General features: G+C 35.2%; 1 protein-coding gene across 1 annotated transcript in view; it reads left to right on the top strand.

The window, feature by feature from the left end:
- The window catches only part of LRP1B (LDL receptor related protein 1B), a gene marked incomplete at its 3' end in the record, with an annotated part of 2351282 nt that overhangs the window by 1516801 nt on the left and 808184 nt on the right, over window positions 1-26297 (top strand). Inside the window, exons 31-34 of the mRNA XM_082630936.1 lie at window positions 2232-2454; window positions 5708-5879; window positions 9111-9254; window positions 14133-14369. Coding sequence (XP_082487062.1) covers window positions 2232-2454; window positions 5708-5879; window positions 9111-9254; window positions 14133-14369 — 776 coding nt within the window. The remainder of the gene's footprint in view (window positions 1-2231; window positions 2455-5707; window positions 5880-9110; window positions 9255-14132; window positions 14370-26297) is intronic.

Raw genomic sequence — 26297 nt, 5'->3', positions numbered from 1 at the left:
TGGGATAAATATGAGAATCACTTGAATCATTCTTGCAATATTGGTCAGTATCACTGAAAATCTTCTTGCACAAATTATTTACATTTTCCTGACCTCCCTCATTATCATCTGGTTCACTCTTCCTCCATAACTAAACTTTTCAAAGAGCAGTACCAAAAATTACTAGTGTTTTAACAAATACCAAATTCAATGACATCTCGATCTATATTACTTTTTAAAAAATTTTTGGGAAGTGATTGACCCAGCCAGCCAGTCCAATTCTCTATCATGGAACTTTTCTCCCTTAGGCCTCGATAAGAGTCTGTGTTATCTCTTTGACCATAACCTCGGATCTTATTTGGTCATCTTTCTTCAACAACACGCCTCCAAGATTCTTGGCTTGGCACTCTTCTGTTTTTTTTTTCTTTTAGGATCACGTGTAATTAAGTCATCTCAATGTGACTTGAGAGAAGTTCCCATCTCCAGGCCCATGTTTCCTCTTCAGCACCATGTAGATAGTGCAACCACCTGCTTCATTTGACTAACTATACATAGTTTGTACATAACATGCTATACACAGTGGGCCAGAGCCTCTAGCTCTCTATCCCAAAGCCAAGCTACCTGCACACCAGCATCTATTCAGTTCTGTGAAATGGACCAGTAAGAAAAGGAAACTATGAAAGGACAGGCATATTGGTATGAGGTGAGGAAGAGAGTTTCTTATAATAGGAATAGTAGGCAGTGTTCTATGGTAAGGAAGAGGGAAACTAGGTAATCGTAACAGTAACTTGAGATAACTATGAACAAAGTGATTAACAAGTGAAGAAGGAGGAGATGAAAGATGGAAGCAGGAAAAGATAGTGATAGAGATGAGAGAGAGAGAGAGAATGAGCTAGTGCAGGAGTAGAGGTCAGAACATTTAGCATGACAATAAAACATAGAGCCATATGCCCTTTTATTTGTTCTTCACTGGAACAGAAAGCTCTTCACCTGAATGACGTGTCATTTGAAAATAATTTTTAACTTATTCTGATAAATTGATCTTTCAAGAATATTTGGGGAAATATATACTCATAATAAAATCTGGCTCACACTATCACAAACCATTACACATTATGCACAGACAGTACACATTAATGTTAAAAAAAATTAGTCAAAACCTCCCACAGCAGAAAGAGCTAAAGTTTAAATACTCTTTAACTTAAAAGATACCCCATACTGTTAGATGATGCAACAATGTTGAGAAAAGTCACTAAAAACTAATTCACCAAGTTTGTAAAATCAAATATTCTATACTCTAGGTAATCTTAATATTGCTCAGTCACTGGAAATCAGATTATCCTTGAGATTGTATTTAAGTCAAGGCAAGATGGTCTTCCATTTACAAATGTAATTTACTCTCATGAGTAGGTAATCTTGTTATAATATTGTCAGGTTAATTGAAATTGATTTGTGTTTACTAAACATTGTGAATACTAATCAAATATTAGACACTGAAGCGTTGGAGGTATTTAAACCTTTGACACACGCTGTTTGGGCTTCATAGAAGGATTTCTTGTCTCAGAAGTCAACATTGCTTTTCAGCCTTTTCTTCAAAAATTATATAAAGAGAAAATGAAAAGAAACGGCCTACATTTGCTTTATGAAATTTTATAAACGGAATATTTGGGAGGATTTGGGATTGGTTTGGGGGGAATTATTTATATTTTATTTCCACTGTTACAAATAGCACATTTGCTTTTCCATCTGCTTAATTCCATTCCAGGTTTGCTATTCTCTACCACTCATAGCTTCACTGAGCTCCACATAATAGCTTTTATAGGAGACAGACATTACCAGGCAATTTGAAAAGCAGGTTGAAGATAAAGCCTGATAGCTCACATGCCCTGGCCTGGTGACTTGGCTCATTTCTGAAGCTTATTCCAAATGGGCCGTACACATCTCCTGCGGTATATGTATATTGGCTCTATGAAGCTAAAAGAAACACTTCCCCTAATACAAAAATAAACCCATCATAATCATTCACTTTGGGGAAATTTTACAGTTGTTAGTTAACCTGCTCCCTCATGCCCTGCAATATTCATTAGCAGATTTCTCTGTTTATGAGTGATATTATATGGAAATGGTTATGGGAAGCTAACAGATGTAACCACTGAAATAGATTAGAAGGGAAAGTTCTGTTTTTTACAGATGGTTCTATTGAATATGCTTCCCCCCTCCCTCCACTTTAACATTTAGTTTTCTTTCAACAGAAAACTTTTCTTTACTGACTATGGGAATGTGGCCAAAGTGGAGCGATGTGACATGGATGGGATGAACAGAACAAGGATAATTGATTCCAAGACAGAGCAGCCAGCTGCACTGGCACTAGACCTAGTCAACAAATTGGTTTACTGGGTAGACCTTTACTTGGACTATGTGGAAGTAGTGGACTATCAAGGAAAAAACAGACATACTATCATCCAAAGCAGACAAGTAAGTAGAATTTGGTTTGGAAATGCAGCTAACGTAATAAAATGGATGGTAGCATACTAGGAAGAAGACTGAAAATTGCAATGTTGAAAATTTCTTATGAAGTCAAGCTGCAATGGGTCATAAAAACTGCGATGTGTTTGCTATATGGGAGAATGTTCTTTATACAGTGTACTGTGTACTCCATAGTATGGGGCAGGGGAGGGGGCTCTCTCCCCCTCTTTCCCTCTATTAAAAAAAGGAAAAAGCACACAAAACAGAAACCAACTGAAATAAATCAAAAAACAACAAACAAAATCAAAAATGCTACACTAGTCAGAAAGAAAAGTATTAGAGTAGGACAGTAAATATGACCTACTTACTAAAAACTAATTTAAGTAGTTCATTTGTAAGAAAGTGAACTATCATCTGTCCCATGTGGCATTGGAGATATATATATATTTTTTCTGCTCACAGTGCATATGCTGACTCACAAAAGTATCATTATTATTTTAATAGGTTGGATTAAATTTTGCCTTCTGATGTATTCAGGTACTTCCTAAAATAAGAATTTTGTGAAAAGCACTGAGGTCAAAATTTTTCCCATCTGTCTAGTTTTTTTTTCCCTTGGCTGAATTACAAGTTTTTGCAAATAACACTCAATAAACACCTGAAGGAGATCTCTAAGTGGAAATAAGCCTTATTCACTAGTTTACTTTTTAAATTCAATTTTACCTCACCGATCTCACTAATTTTATGTGAGATTCTCATTCTATGGAGCTGAAATAAGTGACTCTGTTTGCTTTTGCAGTATAAGGCACAAATATTCTGTAATTGTCCTATAAAGTTACTTTGCCTTTATAATCAGCTTTTAACAATGAAATGATTTCACTTCCTTAGCAGATAAAAAAATCCACTAATCTGGGTGGTTAAAAAAAGTGTCCAGGGCTTCCCTGGTGGCGCAGTGGTTGAGAGTCCGCCTGCCGATGCAGGGGACACGGGTTCGTGCCCCGATCCCGGAAGATCCCACATGCCGCGGAGCGGCTGGGCCCGCGAGCCGTGGCCGCGGAGCCTGTGTGTCCGGAGCCTGTGCTCCGCAACGGGAGAGGCCACAGCAGTGAGAGGCCTGCGTACAGCAAAAAAAAAAAAAAAAAAAAAGTGTCCAATATTAGAGGTGAGGTCACTTATTTCTCTCTCACCTTTGACTGTCCTTAAAACTTTGATTTCCTTGGCAGTCTAGTTATGACCTTAGAGGACCTAGTCTCTAAAATGATTATGATGGACCTTCTTTTTACGTATATGTAATTAAAATTTTAAACCTTGAAACAAGAATGAGGAATTCAAATGATCTTCCTCATGACTACTTTTAAAAGTTTTTTAGTATCTGAAGTTTTTAATTAATCCTTTTTTTCCCATTTCTATTGCTTGTGTTTTGCTGGTTCCCTAAACATATGCTTAGTTTGCCACTATGTAATCCAACAGAGATAAAATTTTGTATTTGTCCTGTAGGCAGAATGGTCTATGCACCACACCAACCTCCTGCCACCTCTGTTGGGGGTAGTTAGCAGACCAGGCAACAATGTAGGTACTTTATGGTAAACAAACCTGTCTGAAGGAAAGCAGCGAGGCAGTGAGTAAAATTTGATGGCTATTGTGTGAACATGTTTTCTGCCCTCACCAGTTGCCCCCTCTGCAGCCATGCTTACTTTCTCTCCTGAGGCTTGGATTGGCAATTACATAGACAGCAATGTGATTAAGCCACAATCTCATACTTCCAGATGACTGGCCCCAAACTTTAAGCAAAGCATGCATAAAATAAATGGCAATTAATGGAAGACTTCAGCTTGCTTGTAAATTTTACAGGAAAAAAAGTATTGCCCAAATCAAAATTGGGTCATAGATATATTTAGTGAATATGATGTCAGTAATGTGGAAAATATTATTAGTAAATACACACATGCCTCCCCCTACAAACACTTACTGGATAGTAACACTAACATTGAAAATGATTATTGGAGCTTTAACAAAGAATGATTCTCCCCCTTAATTCCTAACTTTCATTTGTAGCCTAGACATGAAGAAATGAAATACGTCCAAAAACAACGTGAAAAGCCAGTCTTCTTTTACTCAACATCTCCTATGAGAGGATCAGGAATAGTAATAAGGAGACATGTAAGCTAGAAAGATAGCAAATCAAATGCTTTAGCTTAAGGTATAGAACTGGCATGATTTCCTAAGTAGAAAGTTTTGTGATTTTGTTCTATATAAAATTTTTTTACAGTCAAACCATGCATAACTTCTCAAATTCTCTTGACTACAAATCTATACGAAAAGTACACTAGAAGTACAATATAATGCCAAACGATAATGACAAATGCTTTTTCATCAAAATCTGTACAGCAAATCAATTGACAAATCTACCATACCTTGGTCCAGAACCATTTTAAATTGAGTATACTACAAGGCATGCCCAAAGACAATGTGTCTAGCATGTGCCTTTTTGTATGAGAAAATCAGTATACTTATTCTCCCTTTGCTTTACTGGAAGCTTTCCATCAGTTCAAGAAGTCTATTCTTACCCACAGTCCCCAAGACCTGTGCCAAGGAGGAGAGTTACATTGTTACCTGTGAAGTGTCATGGAGAGCAGTAAACATTGTTATTCTCAAATCAGAGTTCCATTTTCATTATGAATGGGCTTTAGAAACAGTGCAATTTCTGAGTAGAATGTTGACATTTTATTTACAATTATTCCAAATATGTGATTTTGTTGTTTATTATTTTCCATGCTGGGGCTATTATTAGTCTAAATGTAACCTGTATTTTTTAAAAATGGGATTTTCAAAGGTGTTTTTTCATCAGTTCTTTCACAGGCAAAGCAAGCCTTTTACAGATTCTACATATCCATGGCTATATGAAAATGTAGCCCACAAAAATATATCAAATTTTACATAACGGTGCCATAAGCATGTTATTGAATATGCTTGAAAGTTTGGTTCTCACTAGGCTTTGAAAAGTAGCTACTGAACATGTTTTCTTAATGAAACATGAATAAAATTCTCTCCCATACATTGGGTAGTGCTTTAACCACTACTGCATAACGTTTTATTCTCAGACAAAACATTAAAATGTCAAATTCTATGAGAGAAGATAAATGATAATATGGTTGTGACTCTCCAACTATGGGAATTTTCCACAGGAGTAGATAGCAATCATTTTTTCTTTCAAGTTAAAAGCAACATAATTAAAAATCATAGTCATTTTTGCCCCTTTTTATAGGTCAAACATCTTTATGGTATAACTGTGTTTGAAGACTATTTGTATGCAACCAGTTCTGATAACTTCAATATCATACGGATAAACCGATTTAATGGCACTGATATTCATTCATTAATTAAAATGGAAAATGCTCGAGGAATCCGAATCTATCAAAAAAGAACTCAACCAATAGGTAAGATGCAAGACTTCTTCATAGCCTTCACAATGGCAAATTGAATGGGGATATGGTCCTTGTGCCTTTGTTTGGTGTTAAAGTGGGTGAGCCATAAATTCTCTGTTTTGATAGCAAAAATGGAATAGAACTCCCTTCCCAAGTCTAAATGACAAATTGTTCAGTTGCTAGTGAATCGTTTCTACAACCATAGAATTAAAATGACGGCTAGATTTAGATTCAGGAAGGAACTTGCACTCGATGTATGTATACAGGAAACCCAGATACTAAGACTTTAGGGAATTTTTTTTATATCATTCTGGGAAACATTTCAAATTAGGTGATTTCCTTGCAGTATCTGTCTAGTTTTTATTGCATTCACTGGGGTCTCTTGACTGAACATCCCAATCATTCCTTAATGCATGTTAAATAAAAAATAATTTTTAACAAGAAGGCTACAGCATTTCTAAGTATTCCTCAAAAACACTAACTACTTTGCATTGTAGGTTAGTGATGCTTGTTCATCAATACAGTTTAGGCTCAATCATATACAGAATAATGTAACATACAAAAACTACCACCCAAATGTCCATCATCTTTTTGTGCTTCAAATTAAAATGAATTTAGAATTATCTAACCATTAACATAAATTCAGCTTAGGCAATGTATTATCACATATACATATTGTGTTTATAGGAAATTGAAATTTGAATTCTGTAGGTAACCTTATTAGAGTTTTATATTAGGATTTATTAATTCACCAATTATTCACTGACCATTTACTATGTGCCAGGAACTATTCTATGTCCATTGAGAAGATAGTTGTGAATAAAACAGACCAAAAGATCATTGTCTTTATGAGATTTGCATTGTTGTAAAGAAGACATAATTTTAAAAAACCAAGTAAATTATTATTCTATTAGAAGATAGTAAGTGCTATGGAAAAAGATAAAGCAGATGAGTGTCAGGAATGGGGGTAGTTTGCAATTTTATATTGAATGGTCAGAGGAAGTCCCATTGAGAAGATGAAATTGCATGAAGACTTTAAGTAATTAAAGGAGGAGAGAGGCAGGTAGAAAGATGAGCACACACAAAAACCACGAGGAAGAGCATGCTTGGATTGTTCAGGGAGCAAAAAGGAGACCCATAGGTCTGGAGCAAAGTAAAAAGAGGAAGAGAAGTAGGCAATTAAGCTGGAGAAATGAAGGAGGACCATAACAAGTAGGGCTCTGTGGACAGTTGTAAAAACCTTTGCTTATACTTTTAGTGAGATGGGGAGTCCTTAAGAAGCCTTAAGCAGAGGAGTCTCATAATCTGACTGACTTTTTAAAGGAATCAATATGGCTGCTATATTGACAATAGACTGTCAGGAACAAGGGTGGAAAGTTAGAGATGATGGTGGATTGGACCAAGATGGTAGTAGTGAAGGTGGTGAAAAGTGGTTAGTTAGACTCGGAATATATTTGAAGGTATAGCCAACAGCATTTCTTAATGGAGTTGATGTGGGGTGTAAATTTAAAAAGAGGCAAGGATGACGACAATTAGGCTGAGCAACTGGAATAATTGAGTTATTTTTGAGATTAAGAAAACTAAGTTTGGAGCAGACTGGGAGCAAAGGAAAAATGTATAATTTTTACATGTTATTTTGAATTTCTGTCATAAATTCCGGTGGAGATTTCAAGGAGGTATTTGAATATATAAGTCTGGAGTTCAGGGGCAAGCCCAAGCTGGACAAAACAATTTGAGAGTCATTGGCATATAGGTGACATTTAAAGCCAGGAAAATGGATGTGATCACCAAGGAAGTAACTATAGATGGAGAAGAAAAAAGTTCCAAATAAAGGACACTGGGACACTCCAACAATGAGAAGTCAAAGACAATAGGAAGAACCAAAAGAGGAGACTGAGAAGAAGCTTGTTAAATTCAATTGGCCATTGGATTTAGCAGCATGAAGCTCATAAGAGCAGTTTGCGGTGAAGAGAATGTCTAGGTAGAAAGGATCTGGGAAAGATAGGAAGGAAAGAAATTATAGAAAATGAGCGAGGATAACTTTGAAAAGTGTTGATATTAGGTGGAGCAGAGAAATGGGGAGCTAATTGAAGGATTGCTGTGGGAATTAAGGTTAAAATTAGGATTTTTTACCCCCCAAGATGTGGAAATAATGGCACATTTGTATGCTGATGGGCATGATCCAATGCAGAGAGCAAAAGTAATGAAGACAAGACAGTGAGAAACTGGGGAGTTGCTAAGTAGGTAAGAGGAGATGTGGTCCAGTATAGAAATGGGATGAGACTGGAAAATAAAAACAACGCTCTTGTGCAAAAAAAAAAACTACATTTCAGTTATCTTTTCATTTAGAGAATGCAGAATACAAAAAGAACATAGCACAGTTTTCGAAAGCATGTAAGTAAGTTTTAATATTAAAAAAAAATTGTCATATTACTCATGACAATTCCAGGAAAGTCGTGATTGAAAAGAAATATAATTACAGTAATACATAAAATCTTACTGGTATTATTCCTACTACAGCATTTTCGCTTTGACCTTTCTTCTTTTCATCCTCTCCATACAGTACTTTTCCTATTTTTGTTTCTTCTCCACCTTCTACACTCATAAAACAGCCTTCTATTCCATAACCTCCACATGAAAACTCGGCCTTCTCCTTTTGACAATTATAGTCACACACACAAACACACACACACACACACACAAAATTCATTTTGTGGAAGGGTTCTCCAAATGGCAATGGACTCAAAATTGAAGAAAAAAATTTATCTCAGCACTTCTTAATAAAGGTAATCACTGAAGCACATTTATCCTAATTTAGGTACCCATATAATAGATTATTTCAGAAGAAGTTCTTTCTCTGCCTAACTACCTAACCTAGGATATTTTAACAGTATTTTTTTAATATTTGCCAGAAAAGTGTACTTTTTAAAAGTACAATAAGCATGTACAAAAAAAACATGTTACTTTTATTTTGCTTACATGTAAACAGTTTAGGTTAATATAAAAGCATTTTATCTTCTCAGAATTTTTTTAAAAGGTAGACTTAGGAGGATTTTGGCAAATCCCTACCTTTTCTTTTTTGGGGTTTAAACTCTTTTCTAATTGATTATGATACAAAATATTTGGTATATAGATTTTTGCTAGGATTTCCTCTTCTTGCACTGTCAAAGTTTCAACATACTGATGCACATAATTATCTTGTCTTTGGAGAATTTCAAGCATGCTCTTTTTCATTTGTTGTAGTCAGAAGCCATGCATGTGAAGTGGATCCATACGGAATGCCAGGGGGATGTTCACACATATGTCTGCTCAGCAGCGGTTACAAAGCACGGACCTGTCGCTGCAGGACTGGCTTCAACTTGGGAAGTGATGGCAGGTCATGCAAAAGTATGTTATTGAAAATCAAACATTTGCCAGCAGCTAATGCTTCAGAATAGGGCTCTTAGTATTAATTAGGAGCATCAGCATCAGTAATAACGTGAGACATCATCAGGCCAAATTTGCCTGTGAATGTGTACAAGCCATTTTTCTCAAAATCAGTATTTGTTTTTGTTTTTGTTTTTTTCTCTTTTGTATGTGTGTGATAATGTGAATGAGAAAACTAATTGGGCTGTAGAGTCACCAAATTTATGGATCTTTGGGAACCGTACTTTAGGGAAGATTTTTAGGAAGATCCTTTCCTTAATTCCCTAAAGAATGTTCATGGTCTAATGAGCCTGAATCGTTGGTTAACCAGATTTTTTCTTTTCTGAACCAAGATGCTGCTTCTAGTAATAGGTGTGTTTAGTCCAACAAAAATCCACATTAAGTAATATTTCACTTTATCCAGCATTGGGGATGACATTCATTTCATTATTTCACTTTCCAAGTAACTGGAGCTATACTAATTAAATATCAATCTCTTTAACAATTTTGTTTAAAAGTTATCTAGTAGTTGGACATATCTTTGTTTTATTTTTGAAATATGCTAGAATAACTTAATTGTTCTTTATTTAAATAAGCTAATAAATATTTTTCACACATGACTTTTGTTAAGTTTAAATTTTTACACAAAAATTAATTAAGTTCTTTACTCAGGGTCCACATAATCATATGTAGTTTTAATTGCCCTCATAGAAATGGTGTCCATGTGGAGACTGTTGGTTTTTAGATGTCCCACAAATACCATAGTTTTTAAGATTATGATGACTGCTTTTTACAGTGCATATTTTGTCTCGATTTATTTTTGTCTGTGCTCCCTCTCTGACCACTGTCCTGCCATCTCTTTTGCTTTCTTATCATATGCTTGCTGAGGACTATGAAATGAGACCTCTAAATTTGTTATAATTTTAAGTCTAAGTGGTTAGAATTCATAGTGCAAATACTTCTAAATTGAGAACCCAAGAGACTTAACTGTGATAAAATACATGCCTTTTAGTACTTTTTTTTATGTCCAGCTTTGTATCAAGTGCTAGGAATGTCGAGACACCAGCTCTCATGTTCAAGAAATCCTCTGGATAATTGAAGGTTTTGTGTCAGAAGCCTCAAGATAGGGGTAGTTTTGTGTGTGTGTGTGTGTGTGTGTGTGTGTGTGTGTGTAACCAGCCTTTAAACTGCTCTGGTTACCAGTTGTGAAGTGATGGCATGTCATGCAAAAATACAGTCATGCACATTTATGCATACATATATACATGTGTGTATATATGTGTATGTACATTTCTATATATGTACACATACATACACACATATATACACACACACACACATACATATACACACACACATATATACACACGTTTGGTGGAGAAACATAAGATCAGAGTTGCATAAGCTTCAATCATCCCTAATGTAGTGACCAATCAGGGTACATTTACATTTAAACTAACAGAAACAATTCTAGCTATTTTAAGCAGAAAGGATCAAACACAAATAGATAGGTACTTACAAAATCATTGAGAAGCCTGAAGCAGCAGCTTCTAGACTGGGTCTTGGGAACTTTCCTCAAAACCACCACAAACTAGCCTGGCTTAAGCTGGAACACTTACCATAATCAGAAGCTAGGGCATCGGGAAGCCACAAATGGCAAACATGGTGTTTCAGAAACACACCATCTTAGCTGAGATCTAGGGATTAGGAAGTTTGCACCAAAACTATTAGCTCCAGAAATAATATGTCATACTGGAAAATAAAACAAACAAACAAAAAAAACACAACACAACAAAAAGATACCCTCTTCCTTGTCTCTTGATATACAGAAAGGAAGAAGATTGATGTGGAAAAATTCAGTTTCTCCATCAGATAAATACCAGCAGAAGCAACAAAAGGTGGTCTCATTTCTATATTCCAAACTCAAGCTAGTACATCTGACTTTAGGTACTTAAACCAAAACTAGAGCCATGGCTATATCGGTGTCTGTGAAATGTAGTTTTTAGTTTTCAATTGTCTATGGTATAGGAAAACACATTAGAAGAAACTTCAGGTAGTGAATGGATTGAAAAAAGTGACTGAATAAAACAGTGGGAAAAATAGTTACCATTCTTATTCAAAATATGCATACACATGCACACGTGCACATACACATACACACACATACATTAAACCAATGAAGTATTGTGCCAGGTTTACCAATTAAAGCATCAATTAAAAGTACAAGCAAAAATAAATGTTAGCAAGAATAGATATGCTGAAACCAGCATGCTTATGCCTTGCTAATAGAACTGGAAATTGATACCACTATTAGAAAGACATTTGATAATAACATAGAAAAGAGATAAAACTGATAACATCCTTTAACAAGTTATCCCACTTTTGACTAAAGAAATCCATTGTAAATGTATGTATAATAACAAAAACCCAGAAGCAATCTAAATATCCTACAGTAGGTAAGTAGCTGACCATATTATGTTGCCTCTCTAGCAGGGAACATAATGCTGCCATTGAAAAGAATGTTTTGAAGACCTTTTAATGACACAACAAAGTATTGTTAAATTTTTAAAAGTTAAGTAGTAAAATGCATATCTGAGATACCAATTTTTTTTAAAAAACAAAAGTATCTATACATATGATGTTGGTAGGAAATACTCAGGAATGTTAATTTTCAAATAAATCTACTTTTAAATAATGTAAGATAGTATCTTTAAAGAAAATAACGAGTAGGTAGACACTGAGAGGTTGTGAGGGTAATGAGAAAGAAGGATGTTAATATTCTTTACCCAGTAATTCCACTTCTGGAAATGTATACTAAGAGATATGGAAAAATGCATATCTCAGTGTTATAATCATGGAAAGATAAAATCAACTGAGGAATGATTTGGCACATTATCATATATTATACTGATCATACTGAAGGAATGTAAGACAAGAATAATGGATCAGGGACTTCCCTGGTGGCACAGCAGTTAAGAATCTGCCTGCCAATACAGGGGACCAGGGTTCAAGCCCTGGTCCGGGAAGATCCCACATGCGATGAAGCAACTAAGCCCATGTGCCACAACTGTGGAGTCTGCGCTCTACAGCTCATGAGCCACAACTGTTGAGCCCACGTGCCACAACTACTGAAGCCTGTATGCCTAGAGCCTGTGCTCTGAAACAAGAGAAGCCACCACAGTGAGAAGCCTGCACACTACAGCGAAGAGTAGCCCCTGCTCACAGCAACTAGAGAAAGCCCATGCACAGCAATGAAGACCCAACACAGCCAAAAAAAAAAAAAAAAAGAAAGAAAAGGATCAGCACAGAATATAATCTTAATGCTAAGATTTAGTAATAAAAGCAGAATACAAAACATATTCTCTTCTATATTAGTGTGCATTAGAAAAATAGCTAGATAAATTAAATTTGAAATAGTCACACCAAGGAATATAATACAGCAATGAAAATGAATGATTACTATAACAACCATAGATGAATATAAATTATGTAATAAGAATAAAATTAATTAATAGCACACATGCAATTCAAACACGCAAAATTAAACAGTCTACTGTTGGGAAATATAAACAACATATGTGGCCAAACTTCTAAAAAATGCATGGTAAACACAATAACCATATTATTGTATATAACCAGAGATACTGGATGTCTCTGGGATGGAAGGGGGGTGGGTTTGGGGCATGTGCGTGCATTCTAATGTTCTGGAAATATTCTTAAGATCTACGCTAGGTACATGAGATTTGTTTTATTTTTATTCTTTAAATATTAACATTTTATAAATATTTATATATATTTAATATTCATTAACACTAATTTTAAAAGAAAATGAGAAAGAAACTATATAAAATGATTATATAGTTTGCATTGAGGGTGTTGAGTTTATTAGTAATTACTTATTTTTTTCCTCCAAATTTTATAATGTAATTATTTTAATTTACTAAGAATCTCACTATGGTATGGTTATCCAAATATAATAGTCATATGTATCCTCAGTTTTCTTAATAAAACCTAGTATGTTTTCCTTTCCATTTGAAGTATTCATTTCAAAATTATGTATACTAAACTATATAATGTGCCCTAGCAATACGAGAGCCTTGCATGTAGTTTCATATAAAAGTCTGAAGGAGTTCATTCATTCTGTAGAAAAAGCTTCCTTGATTCTTGCATTTTAACCCAGGACACAGTTTTTTCTTTTGTTTAGTTTTTGATAAAGTCTGTGTTGTACCTCAGAGTTACTGGCAGACAGCATCAACCTCTAACATTCTAATTAAGATATGAAGAAAGAAGTGACACTGTAACTGGCATTTTATTTCATTTCTTAAAAAAATAATCACGTTTATACAAACTATAATATATTCACATGCAAGTTATGTGATACTGTGTGATTCTTTTTGTTTGCTTCTGACAGTCTGTAGATGCAAACTTTGAGGGGGGGGTTTTAAATATTCTGAAGTTTTTAGCACTGTCAAACATAATGAATGCTACAGTTAGTATCTACAGATATGTTAGATAGATTGTAATGAATTGTAAAATTAAATGTGCCAGATGTTTTAATAAATGTCCATTTTACAATTATAAGTTATCCAACAATCTGTCATGTTTTTTCTATACAGTTACAGGCAAAAGAAAAATTAACTAAATATAACCTATTCACAGAAGTAATTTCTGTTTTAACTAAAGTAACGCAATTAGCTGGTCTTCTTGCATCGAGATGCCTTTGGCATATTTTAGGGTTTAATTTTTGGTACTGACTTTAAAAAAATGTTAATTGTGCCAGTTAATTAAACAGTGGCATTATGCAGGGTAAAGAAGATTAGGCAGCATCGGTTGTTTATGTTTGTAATCTTTCTTCTGCAGGACCAAAGAATGAGTTGTTTCTCTTTTATGGGAAAGGACGCCCAGGAATTGTTAGAGGAATGGACTTGAATACCAAGATAGCTGATGAATACATGATCCCCATAGAAAATCTGGTAAACCCTCGTGCTTTAGATTTTCATGCAGAAACCAATTATATCTACTTTGCTGACACCACCAGTTTCCTAATTGGCCGGCAGAAGATAGATGGCACAGAGCGAGAAACCATCCTGAAAGATGGTAAGTGACAATGTGTATCAAACTGCCCAGAGACAAAACATTTATTTAAAAGGATAAATCCAATGTACGTCAAACTAACTTTAACCAGAACCCAAGTTACTGTTGATTTTAAAATATTTGTTAATTTCTATTTCTTGAGTAACATTATTTCAACATGTTTTCCAAATACTAGCTTATTAAAACCTTCATTATAAAATTGAACTTGTAATTGTCCACTACATTATAAGTATTATAGGAATTAAATTGAGCTATTAATCCACCTTCATGGAAAATGTAGACTTACAGTTATATGTTTACAGTGTTATATGGTAGAACATAAGATTTAACAGGACATTGGAGACTTTTGTAATACTTGGTTCTCACTGGAATATTGGTCGTGTCACTCAAAGTTCGTTAAAAAGATCAATGTTCCCTTTGTCCTCACGATTCTTGCATATTGTTTTTGACGTTATATTAACAATTGAGTTCTTTAGAGTCACCCTTGAAATAATATCTGCAGAGAAACTTTGTTTATACCTATTTTTATTTACAAATACATATATGTTATTATATATAATATGTAAACATATATGCATATACTTTATTAAGATCAGTGAGTTTCATAAATTACTTGGCTTAGAACAACTGATCAATAATGAAATAATATAACTTTGTTATAAGTAAAAAGCATCTTTACTAATCAAGCAAACTGAATCTTCGATTGGCTGCTAGTCACTTTTAGGTGAGTTACTAATGATTCTGGACCTCAGTTTCCTCATATACACAGTTTACTTACTTCTCAAATATTTAAAAAATCCTTGATTTAGGGACATTAATTGTATGCTTATTATATGAAGGACACTGTGCTAGCTATCATAGGAGATAAAAAAAAATGTTAGGAAATGGCTACTGCCTTCAAGGAGTTTATAATCTACCTTTGGAGATAGTATAAACTCCCCTAAAATATTGGGTTGGCTAAAAAGTTCGTTTGGTTAGTGAATATGTTGTTCAATAAAGGTCTTGGTGAAAATGAAAAATGTGTCTTTTATTTTTACTTAAAACCAAATGAACTTTTTGGCCAACCCAATATAAAGGCTCTGCAGCATTTTATTTAATAAGTTCAAAGCTGGCTCAGAGAAATACATGATTCATGGAGAATGTCTGTGTAATAAGAATACACAGGAAGGCAGAGGTGTCTTTATCTGGGGATTCTCAGAGAACTGTTTTGTGAAGGAGGTAGTATTTGGGCTAGATCTTAAAGAAAGAATGTTAAAGGGGAAGGGAGTATATTTCAGCACCAGGAATTCCATGAGGAAAAACCAAAACAAACAAAACACCAAAAAGCACATGCTCCAGAAAGAGCATGAGAAGAACATTAAATAAGTGGGTCACTACTGCAGGTTTAGTTTACAGGTAATCATAACAGAGGAGTTGTGGATCCCGAAAGGTAGTGAAATTCAAGGCCTTAAATGTGAGGTGAAGGGGCTTGGATAAAACCCTGAAGGGGTAAGAAGAAATACTTTTGAGCCAAAGAATAATGTGAATAAAAAGATACTTTAGGAGAATCAATCTGGTGGTGGTGTACAGAGTGAATCAGAGGGAGGAAGTAGAGAAAATAAAAGTAGAGAAATGGACTAAAATTATTTACAGCACGAGTGGTAATGCATGATGGTCTCTCCTGGCTTTTAGAGGGATTGGGGACAGCATGAGAAGATTATTCATTCAACTCATGTTCACTTTAAATCAAACTTTAATGATAAAAATACACCTTCCACAAGCAACAAATGAAGTGCTAAAATGAAAAATCCCTGTTTTTGTCTTTTTTTATAGTTTACTGATTAAGACAATATAAATCCACCATGACTTAGCCACCTAAGGAGTGTCTAATTAGAGTCAAGAGTTTTACTTTAAATTGCATGAGGCAGAGGCTGTCTGCCTACTTTTCTCTGTAATTCAGTAATGAATAATAGGAACTTGACAATTTTAGAAGGACAATGAACTTGCATATTCTAAGTAGATGCATTTGGATTGCTCTAATTTTGACCTAGACTGACATGTAATATAGAGGATCCTTGGGCTCTTTTCAAAAAGTTTCAGTTCCTGTGCTGTGACTGAATGTTCCAGCTAATAATCCTAACTTTGATAACCATATCTAATCAGTGACATTGGGGTTCTTTGCATTTTACCACAGCAACAGAGGTCAATTCTAATGGCCACTTGACTGCCAGGCACATCTGTACAGTGTTGCTTTGGCAGTAGGAAGGTTCTGAAAACATTTGGTCGATTTTTACACCTGAAATATATTTAACATTTTGATTATTCTATACAAGGGACAGCTTAATGTCTTTTTATTAGTTTATCTTGCTTCTTACCAGTAAGGAGAATAATAATACACATTATGCTGTGAGATTAACGTGTCAAAACAGAACTTATATTTGGCAAATGACAATTCGTGATTCTTGGGATCAGAAGAATTAAGTTCTATGTATATTCACTCATTTAACTAGTCTACCAACTAACCTGAAGACTGAGAGGTAATGCTTGGTTTGACAAATGATTTTGTAAGCTTAGTAGAAATTCTGAGTCTTAGATAAATTTGTATAGTTTGAAGTAGAAGGCTTAATGATTTTGCTGTTTTTACATAAAACATAAATATCTTGAACATATTCTTTACAAGCTCAGATCCTTTTTATATAGAAAAAAAACAGCATTTAAAAAAAAGACCCATCTCTGTTAATTCTTTTCGTTTGCTCTCTTAGAGTTTTATTGCAAACTTCCTAAATGTGATATATCTCATAATCTTTTTGTAATACTGTGGGCTAAAATGGTACATAAATAAATAAGAAAGGAAAATTGCCCATTTGAAGTACTTACATATATCTCAATAATTATGGAAAATATCTATGAAATGAAGACATATTAGTGATTTAATAAAAATAGACTTTTATAAGGACAAAACATTTACCAGTCTTTATTGTGTTTTACTCTTCAGAAGTTTTTGCCAAAATTTCTGGTAAAATTTATACTCGATTTCTTTTAATTAATTACCTGATTTATTTATTTGTCCAGTCAATAAATGTTCATTGAATGCCTTCCCTGAGCCAAGTGCTATTTTAGTTGATGGGAATGCTGCAGTAAATAGGACAAAGCTTCATATTTAGTTTATATCCAAATAGTGAAAAATAGATAATAAACAAATAAACACATAAATGAACAAGATCATGATGAGTGCCCTAAAGAAATAAACGAAGATGCCAACAGCAAGCAAAAATAGACTAAGTGGTTAGTCATTCTGTTATCAAATTAGGTCTTATGATCCCCTACTTGAACCCTAGCCTGGCCAAGCCCCTGCCTCAGAGGGAAGGAAGGTTCTTTTCTGTTTGGGTTTACAGAGCCAAAAATGAAACCAAAGTTGAGATTGAAGCAGCACGATCATTATTCAATGGCCGGAGAATGGAGAAGTGGGATCTTAATCACAAATCAACTTCTTGCCCAGGGGACTGACAATTAAGGCAAGATTTTAAAGGCAAGGCTAATGAGGGGGAAGTGTATGCATTGGTCTTCTGGGAATAGGCGGGTTCTTCCTGGAACTGGGGTGTCACCTCTTTTCTGTCCTTGTGTGGTCCTCTAGCATCTGGGTTGGAGGCAGGTTGAACCATCATGGGCAGGCAGACAGGGGTCGTACTATTACAATGAGATGGTAATGAGGTGCAGGGCGATATTTGTCCCACTTTTGAAGTTGAACCAGCTTGCACCAGTTTTCTTATAGTGAGACTCTTGTTCCTGTGCTGTGAACACAGCTAGAGGATATGGTTAGCTGTGGTTTTCTGCAAATTTACCTGGAGGGAGGGCCAGGAGTATGATTCTGGGGCAATAGCCTTGGTAACAATTCTTGCAGATATAATTATTATGCTCTCTAAGAGGACAAGATAGATGTTATTTATAAGATTGTATTCATGTTTAGATTCTTGAATGCCTTGTCCAAGATTCATTTTTCATGGCAGAATGAATTATAATTTCCAGCAGAAAGGAAAAAAATACAAAAATGAAAACTTAGTATTCAATTTATTATTGCATATATTCTATTAGTGCAGTACTTGGTTTTAAGCTGTATAGATTAATTATACTGAGATACATATATCCAAATAGAAGGTATGTTAAAATATCTTTCACATTATTTCATATCTTTAAAGTATTAAAAAAAAACACTCAAAGCATTTTTCCTGAGTTTGAAAGTTATTAATGCCTGCAGCTGTAACAGAAAAACTGTAATTTCAATAGATCCCATCATTAAACTACAGACTTGAGGTCACCAAATGTGTGGTGATTTGTAACAGTAGCCACAGGAACTAATGCAAAGCATGTGCTCTGAACCACTTTGCTATATTGACCTTATGTATTTCTTTTTTTTTTAAATTAATTAATTATTTATTTTTGGCTGTATTGGGTCTTCATTCCTGCCTGCGGGCTTTTCTCTAGTTACAGCGAGCGGGGACTACTCTGCATTGCCGTGTGCAGGCTTCTCATTGTGGTGGCTTCGCTTGTTGCAGTGTATGGGCTTCAGTAGTTGTGGCACACAGGCTCAGTAGTTGTGGCTCGCGGGCTCTAGAGTACAGGCTCAGTGGTTGTGGTGCACTGGCTTAGTTGCTCCGCGGCATGTGGTATCTTCCTGGACCAGGGCTCAAACCTGTGTCCCCTGCACAGGCAGGCGGATTCTTAACAACTGCACCACCAGGGAAACCCTGACCTTATATACTTCTTAAGATGGGTTCTACTTGATTGAGATCTGGAGTAAGTACACATTTCCACACCTCAGAGTCTTCCTTTAACTGAAGATACTTACAGGATCCATGAAGTTAGAGAACAATGAATAACTTTGGGCAGCATGGAAGAGAGGCTCTCTGTTTTGATATGAATAGAACTGTAGCCAGGAGTTAGGGAGGCAGTCTCTGACAAACATATCTTCCAAATAACATGTTTAAAGGTTATCTGTTGACATATTATCAAAGTATCAAAGGGTAGTGCCATATTTTTGTGATTCCCTGTCCAGCATGTGAAGAGTCAAACCCTATTCTTCAGCTCAGTTCTATCCAATTTTGTGTTGAAATGTATGGTATTATACCTGGGCCATGAATTATTATTTGATAATTCATCATTGTAATACCACTACCACCACCACATACATGCACATAGACAGCCACCGACTTAAGACACACTTCAGAACTCCAGAAATATTCCCAGGCCTCTATTTTAACCAGGACTAGTGTGGCCACTCAAAATAGGTTATAGGGTGCAATCTGTTCCCAGATGACACCTACCTGAGAGTAAGACTATAATTTTCTGTATCTAGAGATCACCATTTGTTCTTGGATTTCAATGAACTTCACCATTCTATAATTCTCTAGGAATTTCTAGTGTCTCATAAAGATCGAGTGTTACAATTGATGAAACAAACCTGTTGAGATATCATTAATAAACTATGTTAGAAAGTTCCCATGAACGTTAAATAGTCATTATGCCTTGCAAAACATTTTAACATTAAGAACAAGCCTTTACTCTCTGCTGTTAGATTGCAGGTGAATATCAATCTCATTTTTTCTAACTTTAATTCTGACTTTCTCATAAAGAAAAATTCTGAGAGGTGTAGACTCTGACCAACCATTAAAGGAAATAATGAATACATTTGTCAGTCATGAGACATTTCTAAATTAAAACTGTTAAGAAGAGATTTGCAATTTTTGAGAATCTAATGGTTATTGTTGTCCTGCTGAGTAGCAAGGTTATAGCCTATTTGTACATAACTGACTCTTGTTGACTATCAATAAGATGTTTTCCCACAATGCACAGGAGATTTGAGTCCTGAAAACATTTGTTCAATTTCATGTTTAGTTTATATATATTTCTCATAATTTCTGATGTTTCTCAGGAAGTATATGAGATATTGGAAAAAAACTTTAAGCCGATATATGTGTTTTTGTCAGAAAAGTTGACATGGATATGAAGAGATTGAAATCTAGGTTCTAAAATATATTAAGTCATAAAAAATGGAATTGGCCATGTTGCTAATAGGTTATAGTAAACATGGAAGAAAAGATATCTTTCCCTTTATTTGTTTCCACCCAACATAGGCATATATACACATGCACAATCACGGACAGATACAGCATACTACACACACACACACACACACACACACACACACGAGTTCAGAATAGCCCTAGAAGTTTCTATAGAGAATTCTATTATCTTGTAAATGTTTAATTACTGGTAAGGTCAAAAGATAGAATGTGAAAATATTTGGTAATCTCCAAAGTACCAATTGAGGTATTATTACAAATATGATTGTTACATCAATAAATATTCTGATCAGTAAAATTTGGGGGCACTTTAAATAAATTTCCAGTTTTACCATGAATTAAAAAAAAAGAAATACATTCAACCTAATTGCTTAATTATTCTCAGCATTATGTAATCTTTGTTACTTCAGAAATCACTGGGGAATCCTCTGTTAAACTAGTAGGACTAATATTCTAATCACGGACTGTAATTGTACTTTTGTTTAGGTTAATGCAAATTTCTGATGAAAATGAAAAGTTTAATAAATAAGTCTTGGCAGACTTTACTATGGGGGCTCTAAAATAGGAAATGCTAGCTCAAATTGTGGGGACAGTTAATATCCACAATGCCAGCTGAGCAAGTTCCCTTGAAACTAGCCATTATGAAAGGATTTTAGGGGGTGATAATAGTCATTGTCTGTAGAACACGTATGTCAAATAATGTGACTCTGCCCTATCTAAAGTGAAGTTTTATTTTTGCCTTTCATTGACTATTAAAATTTATTCAGTAGAGTGAATACTCTTACCCCATAGCAAAACTTGGTCAAATCCCAATCCTTTCTGCTAAAAACGAAGCAGCAGCCAGACCTCTCGGTCATGTTAAGTCAGAAACACAGACTCAATTTGGGAACGCCCACTCCACTATATATACACATGTCACAATTTTAAATTCAGTGTATCATCAAATCTTCCCTGCTCCTTACCTATATTGTCTTCTGGCTAGAAAAAAGGAAAGGAAGGCATATTTGGTTCATTCTTTCTCTGTCCTGCATTTATTTTCCTTGCCACTCCTCCCAGCTTGCTAGTTAGTTTCCAATGCCCACTCACCTCTCAACATTGGTAGGAAGTGGTGAGAGGGTAAGATTGGTTAGGAGTGATAAGGAGATAACAAAGGTCCTACGTGAAGTGGTTCCATTATAAACTGACCTCTCTCTGAGACTGCCAGATCTTTAAAATCACTCTTGGGGTGTGTATATGTGTGTGTCTGTCTGTGTGTGTGCATGTGCAAGCTATTTGGAAGTTTTCTGCTAGATCCCTCTAATTACATTTCCCTTGGCCAAAGTGCATGAAACTCTATGCCTGTGACTCTGCATCCTTGAATAACCAGTTCCTGTCCATCTTCTTATTGCTTGAGTCCCTGTAACCAGCCAGATTGCAAACATCCCTATGTCAACATATGCTCCTGTGTGGTCCATGTATATTCTGCAAAATTATTTGTAAACCTTCTGCCCCAATAAACTCTGGGAGTGCAGATACAGTGCAAATCAACCCCCACTAAGTATTCTGCTACCAGAGTCCACTTTAGCTTTTAGAGGTATGAGACTTTCGCAGGTGTGAGTTTTGCACATTTGGAAAAACTAACAATTCAAAGATCTCTTAGAGGCTCCATAGAAAGCTCCATCACTAGAGTTGAGGTAAAAAGTACCCTTCCATTCTCTCTTTTCTACCACCTTGGGGGATTGAAGGGTAGGGACTAGAGACTAACAGAACAGCAGGATCACTCTCCAAAGAAATCTCCTAAAACCCTCTCCTGTTTACATTATGTTCCCTTTACACCATTGATCTGGTTAAGGTGTCTAAGAGTTATGGAAACAATTGTGATCTAGTTGATTGTAAAATATGAGGACTTTTTTTTTCTCACACTCACTTTGATTTTGTTTTATCATTTTGTCTTCTAATCAAAGCTTTAATTTTAACATCCCATTACAAATCTCACAGTGAGTTAACTGTTGCTCCTGATTCTGCAAGAGTGATCAACCAAACTGCAGGATGTTCTAATAGTCATTAGGCAGTGGTCCAAATGACACCTGGAAAGGAGATATAAGAAAAACAACAGTAAGACTATTTTGAAAATTCACTTAAAGATTGCAACAAATAGTATTTTCACTCATCTTTATATTCCTAGTTTTTTAAATTATCTGATTTTACTATCACCTAGATTCATAGTTTTTCTTTTAAACTTTAAAATAGTGATTTTGCAAGGCTTAGAATTGAGACTTTACAAATTAAGAGGTGTAAACAACAACATAAAAGCACATACAAAAAGCTCTCAAGAGGTTCATGATGGTGCCATCACTGGACATGAGGTGAAAGAGCATCTCTCATACTCTTTTCTTTCCTCCAATTTTAATTATCCAATTGTAATAACTCAGATGTCACCTTTGCCTATATTCGTGATTGTAAGGAAAACCAGATGCGACAGATTTTCTAAAATTTTGTGTTTCAGTGAACAGTATCATCCGACTTAATTTTCTGTACAGGTTCTTCAGAATGACAGAATATATGAAGGTTGTACCTACAAATTAAAATTATTTCCAATCCCAGACTGACACTAGCTCTCAAGATGGATGAAAAGATTCCTTATTCACAATGTATCACAAGTCCTAAAATTGTTCCTATTAATCAATTCCCATTGCTTACACTATTTTATCTTATGCCCCCCCAAAAATTATGTTACTTTTGGATACATGTCATGATTTGTAAATTGTGCAAGTTGGTTTATGGGGAGTGTGCTCTAGCCGTGGGAACCTATAGCACCTGGCCAGGAGTATATACATCCCATACCTGCTCCATCACAGATTGATTTTATGACAACCTTTGCTAGATACAATTCAGTGCAAAAATCTGAGATTAAATGTCAGTCGTATTTGTTATTTGGTATCATGTTGATAAAAATCTTTAAGAAATTAATCTTTTTTATTTCTTTTTTTTTTTCCCTAAACTAATGACTGAACTAACTGGTATTTTTGTTGTTGTTGTTCGATCCAAAAATGGCTGCAAGATTTACTCTAAACACTTGTATTTTTCTCCTGATAAACTCTAGCTGTATTTATAATTGTGTTTTTAAAAATAAGGTTTATTACAGCATAAGTTATATATGGCACAATCTACCTTTTTTAAGTGAACAATTCAATATCTCCAGTTGAATAACGACCACCACAGTCAAGTTGGAATGTTCCTGTCACCCCAGAAAGTTCCCTTAGTTTCTAACAGCCACTGATCTGATTTCTATTCTGATCTATTTTTCTACAGTTTTACTTTTTCTGAAATGTCAGAAAAATTTAATCCTAAAATGTATAGCCTTTGAGTTTGATTTGCTTTACTTAGATGTTTTTGAGATTCTTCCATGTTGTTGGGTCAGACATTCATTTGTTTTTCATAATGGGTCATATTATGCTACATGGATGTACCACAAAACTTTTATTCTTTTACCAGTTGATGTTCACATGGGTTGTTTCAAGTTTGGTCAATTTTGAAGAAACCTGTCATAAACACTTACATATAGTACATTATATGGACATGTGTTTTCATTTCTGAAAGTGGATTGCCTACTAGTATGGCATGTGTACGCATAACTTTATAAGAAACTGTCAAACTCTTCAATCTGTTCAAAATGTTTTTCAAAGTGACTGGGTCATTTTGCTTTCCCCACATAAAGGTTTCAATTGGTCTGCTTTTTCTCCAGCACATAGTATTATTGGTCATTTTTTCATTTGAGCCATTCTGATAGGTGTATGTCGATAATTCAATGTTTAAATCTGAAGGTCTCCATATCAAGGTCATCCTAAGGTCTGATTTTATTTACACTTTACTTCTTTGGTTGACCAGTTTATCTCAATGGGTTGTTTGTCTTTTGCTTTCTGTATGACTCTTAATTTCAAATAATTTATGTAGGAAAACCTTAGAAACTTAAATAAGTAAAATGTAGGCCAGGAGCATAGGTACATTTCTTCTGTCAGTGTGTTAGTGTGAAGAGCTTGATCAATCTATTCAGTAATTTCACTGGGTTTGGATTTTGTTCGTATTATAGTTACCTTAAGTAAACCAAACTTTTCAGATACTTCAGTGATGGGCTGATTCTACCTTATGCTTAGTAAGTATCCTGGAGTGTGCCTGCTCATTCTTTAGCTTTCAATAATCCCTGCATGGCTGCCTCACTGAGGGGTCTGTCTCCACACTCTTGACCTTTCCTTGATTGTGACCTGTTAATAAGTGGGAGGCTCATGGTGGTAGACAAGGGGTTCTCCATTCTCTTGTCTGGTCTTTGGTCTTATTTAGATTCTGTGGTTCTGGGCTCTGGAGATGGGTCTTTCCATGCATCTCTTCCCTTGTCAGCCAATATCTGCCATGTGTCTGTGGGAGGTCTTGGGTAGGAGATAATCTTTTGCTCCATGCCCCAAGGTAGCAAATATCTGTTGTTGTTTTTTCTTTGTTGTTGTTGTTGTTTTTGTATCAATTCGGAATTCTGGTCCAAGCATCTTTATTGTACCCACTCTAGGCACAAACAGCTTTGTTTGTACTCTTCCCTCAGTGTCACTGTGCCTTTGTTTTGGACCATTGTCAGTAATTTCTTACGCTACTCCAAGCATTACACTACAGTTGCTTGTTGTAAATAGCAAACTTGTGGTGGGACCAGGGTTGTTTCTCTCAGGGTCACAAGGCTTTGGTTTCTACCTCTCCCTCAATGGCTGCTTATCTCTGCAGCTCACCTTCCCTTTTGAGAAGAGAGGATTTCCTGCCTTTTTTTTAGTGGCAAATGAATTTATTTTCTATACCTCCCTCACAGGCAGTGGATCTTTGTCTGGCTTCTGGGAGTGGGGTGGTCTCCTTCCCCTTCCTCAGTGATTTAAGGGATTTCTTTGTATGAGAGAAAAGTCTAGGGGAATAGGTTGGGTTTTATGTCTGTGAAGCACACAAGGCTAGCTCTCAGTTCTCTTGCTATGCCTTCAATATTTCTCTGTGAACTCAGTGAAAAAAATCCTTTGTGTCAGGGTTTCCCAAGGATTCTAAAGTATCACATTAATTCACAGTTGGTTTTTAAAATTCTTTGCCATTTTAACTTTTTAAAAAGACTACGTTTATGGCAGTTGCCTCTTCCTCCTGTGCTCTGGCAAAGGTACAACAATTCATGTGACCTGTTTTTACTGGAAGAGGCCTGTCACTCTGGATTTCTTTTCATTGTGTTTCCTTGGGATCCTAGCTTTTATTTGGACTCAACAAAAGTTGTAATCTTGTAGATTATTGGTCTTTCTCTTATTGTTATGTGTTTCAATATTCTTTTGTGGGTTTGTGCATCCTAAGTGAAGCCTAATTCTTCATGTCTATAATTCATTAATACAAATGGGAATTTGAAGAATAAGATTGAAATATTTTTTAAAACTGTTTTTTCTTCCTTCTCCTTAGCATTAGAATCAATTTTTAAAAGTAGCTGAGTTCTGCTTATGAATAAAGGTGAATCCCTCGTGATGCTTTTAAACATCAGCAGTTTACACATAAAGACATTTCATTTGATGCAAAAGTATTTAAGTGTTTTCTACTTTCAATAAGCTCATTTTGTATTACATTTTAACTAAAAATAAATAAAGTAGTGATGGGAGTTTTCACTTTGCAAAAAGAAAAATTGGTTAATGTATTACATTATTAGAAGAAAAATGTATTATTAAAGAGATGGTACAGGATGATATGATTAAGGTTATCTCAAAATCTGATTCTTATTTATTGCTAAGATTTCTAGTCATATACCTATATAAAACATTATTTAATTACCAAAGATGCCAGATAGTAGGTGAAGTGTTCAGTAAAAATGTAACTGTCATTCTGAAAGAGTTTTCAT

This window comes from Mesoplodon mirus, assembly GCF_964341445.2.
Source record: "Mesoplodon mirus genome assembly, chromosome: 8".
Classification (NCBI taxonomy): Eukaryota; Metazoa; Chordata; class Mammalia; order Artiodactyla; family Ziphiidae; genus Mesoplodon; species Mesoplodon mirus.
The sequence above is the reverse complement of the archived record's forward strand: the minus strand, read 5'-3'. Positions and strand labels throughout refer to the sequence as shown.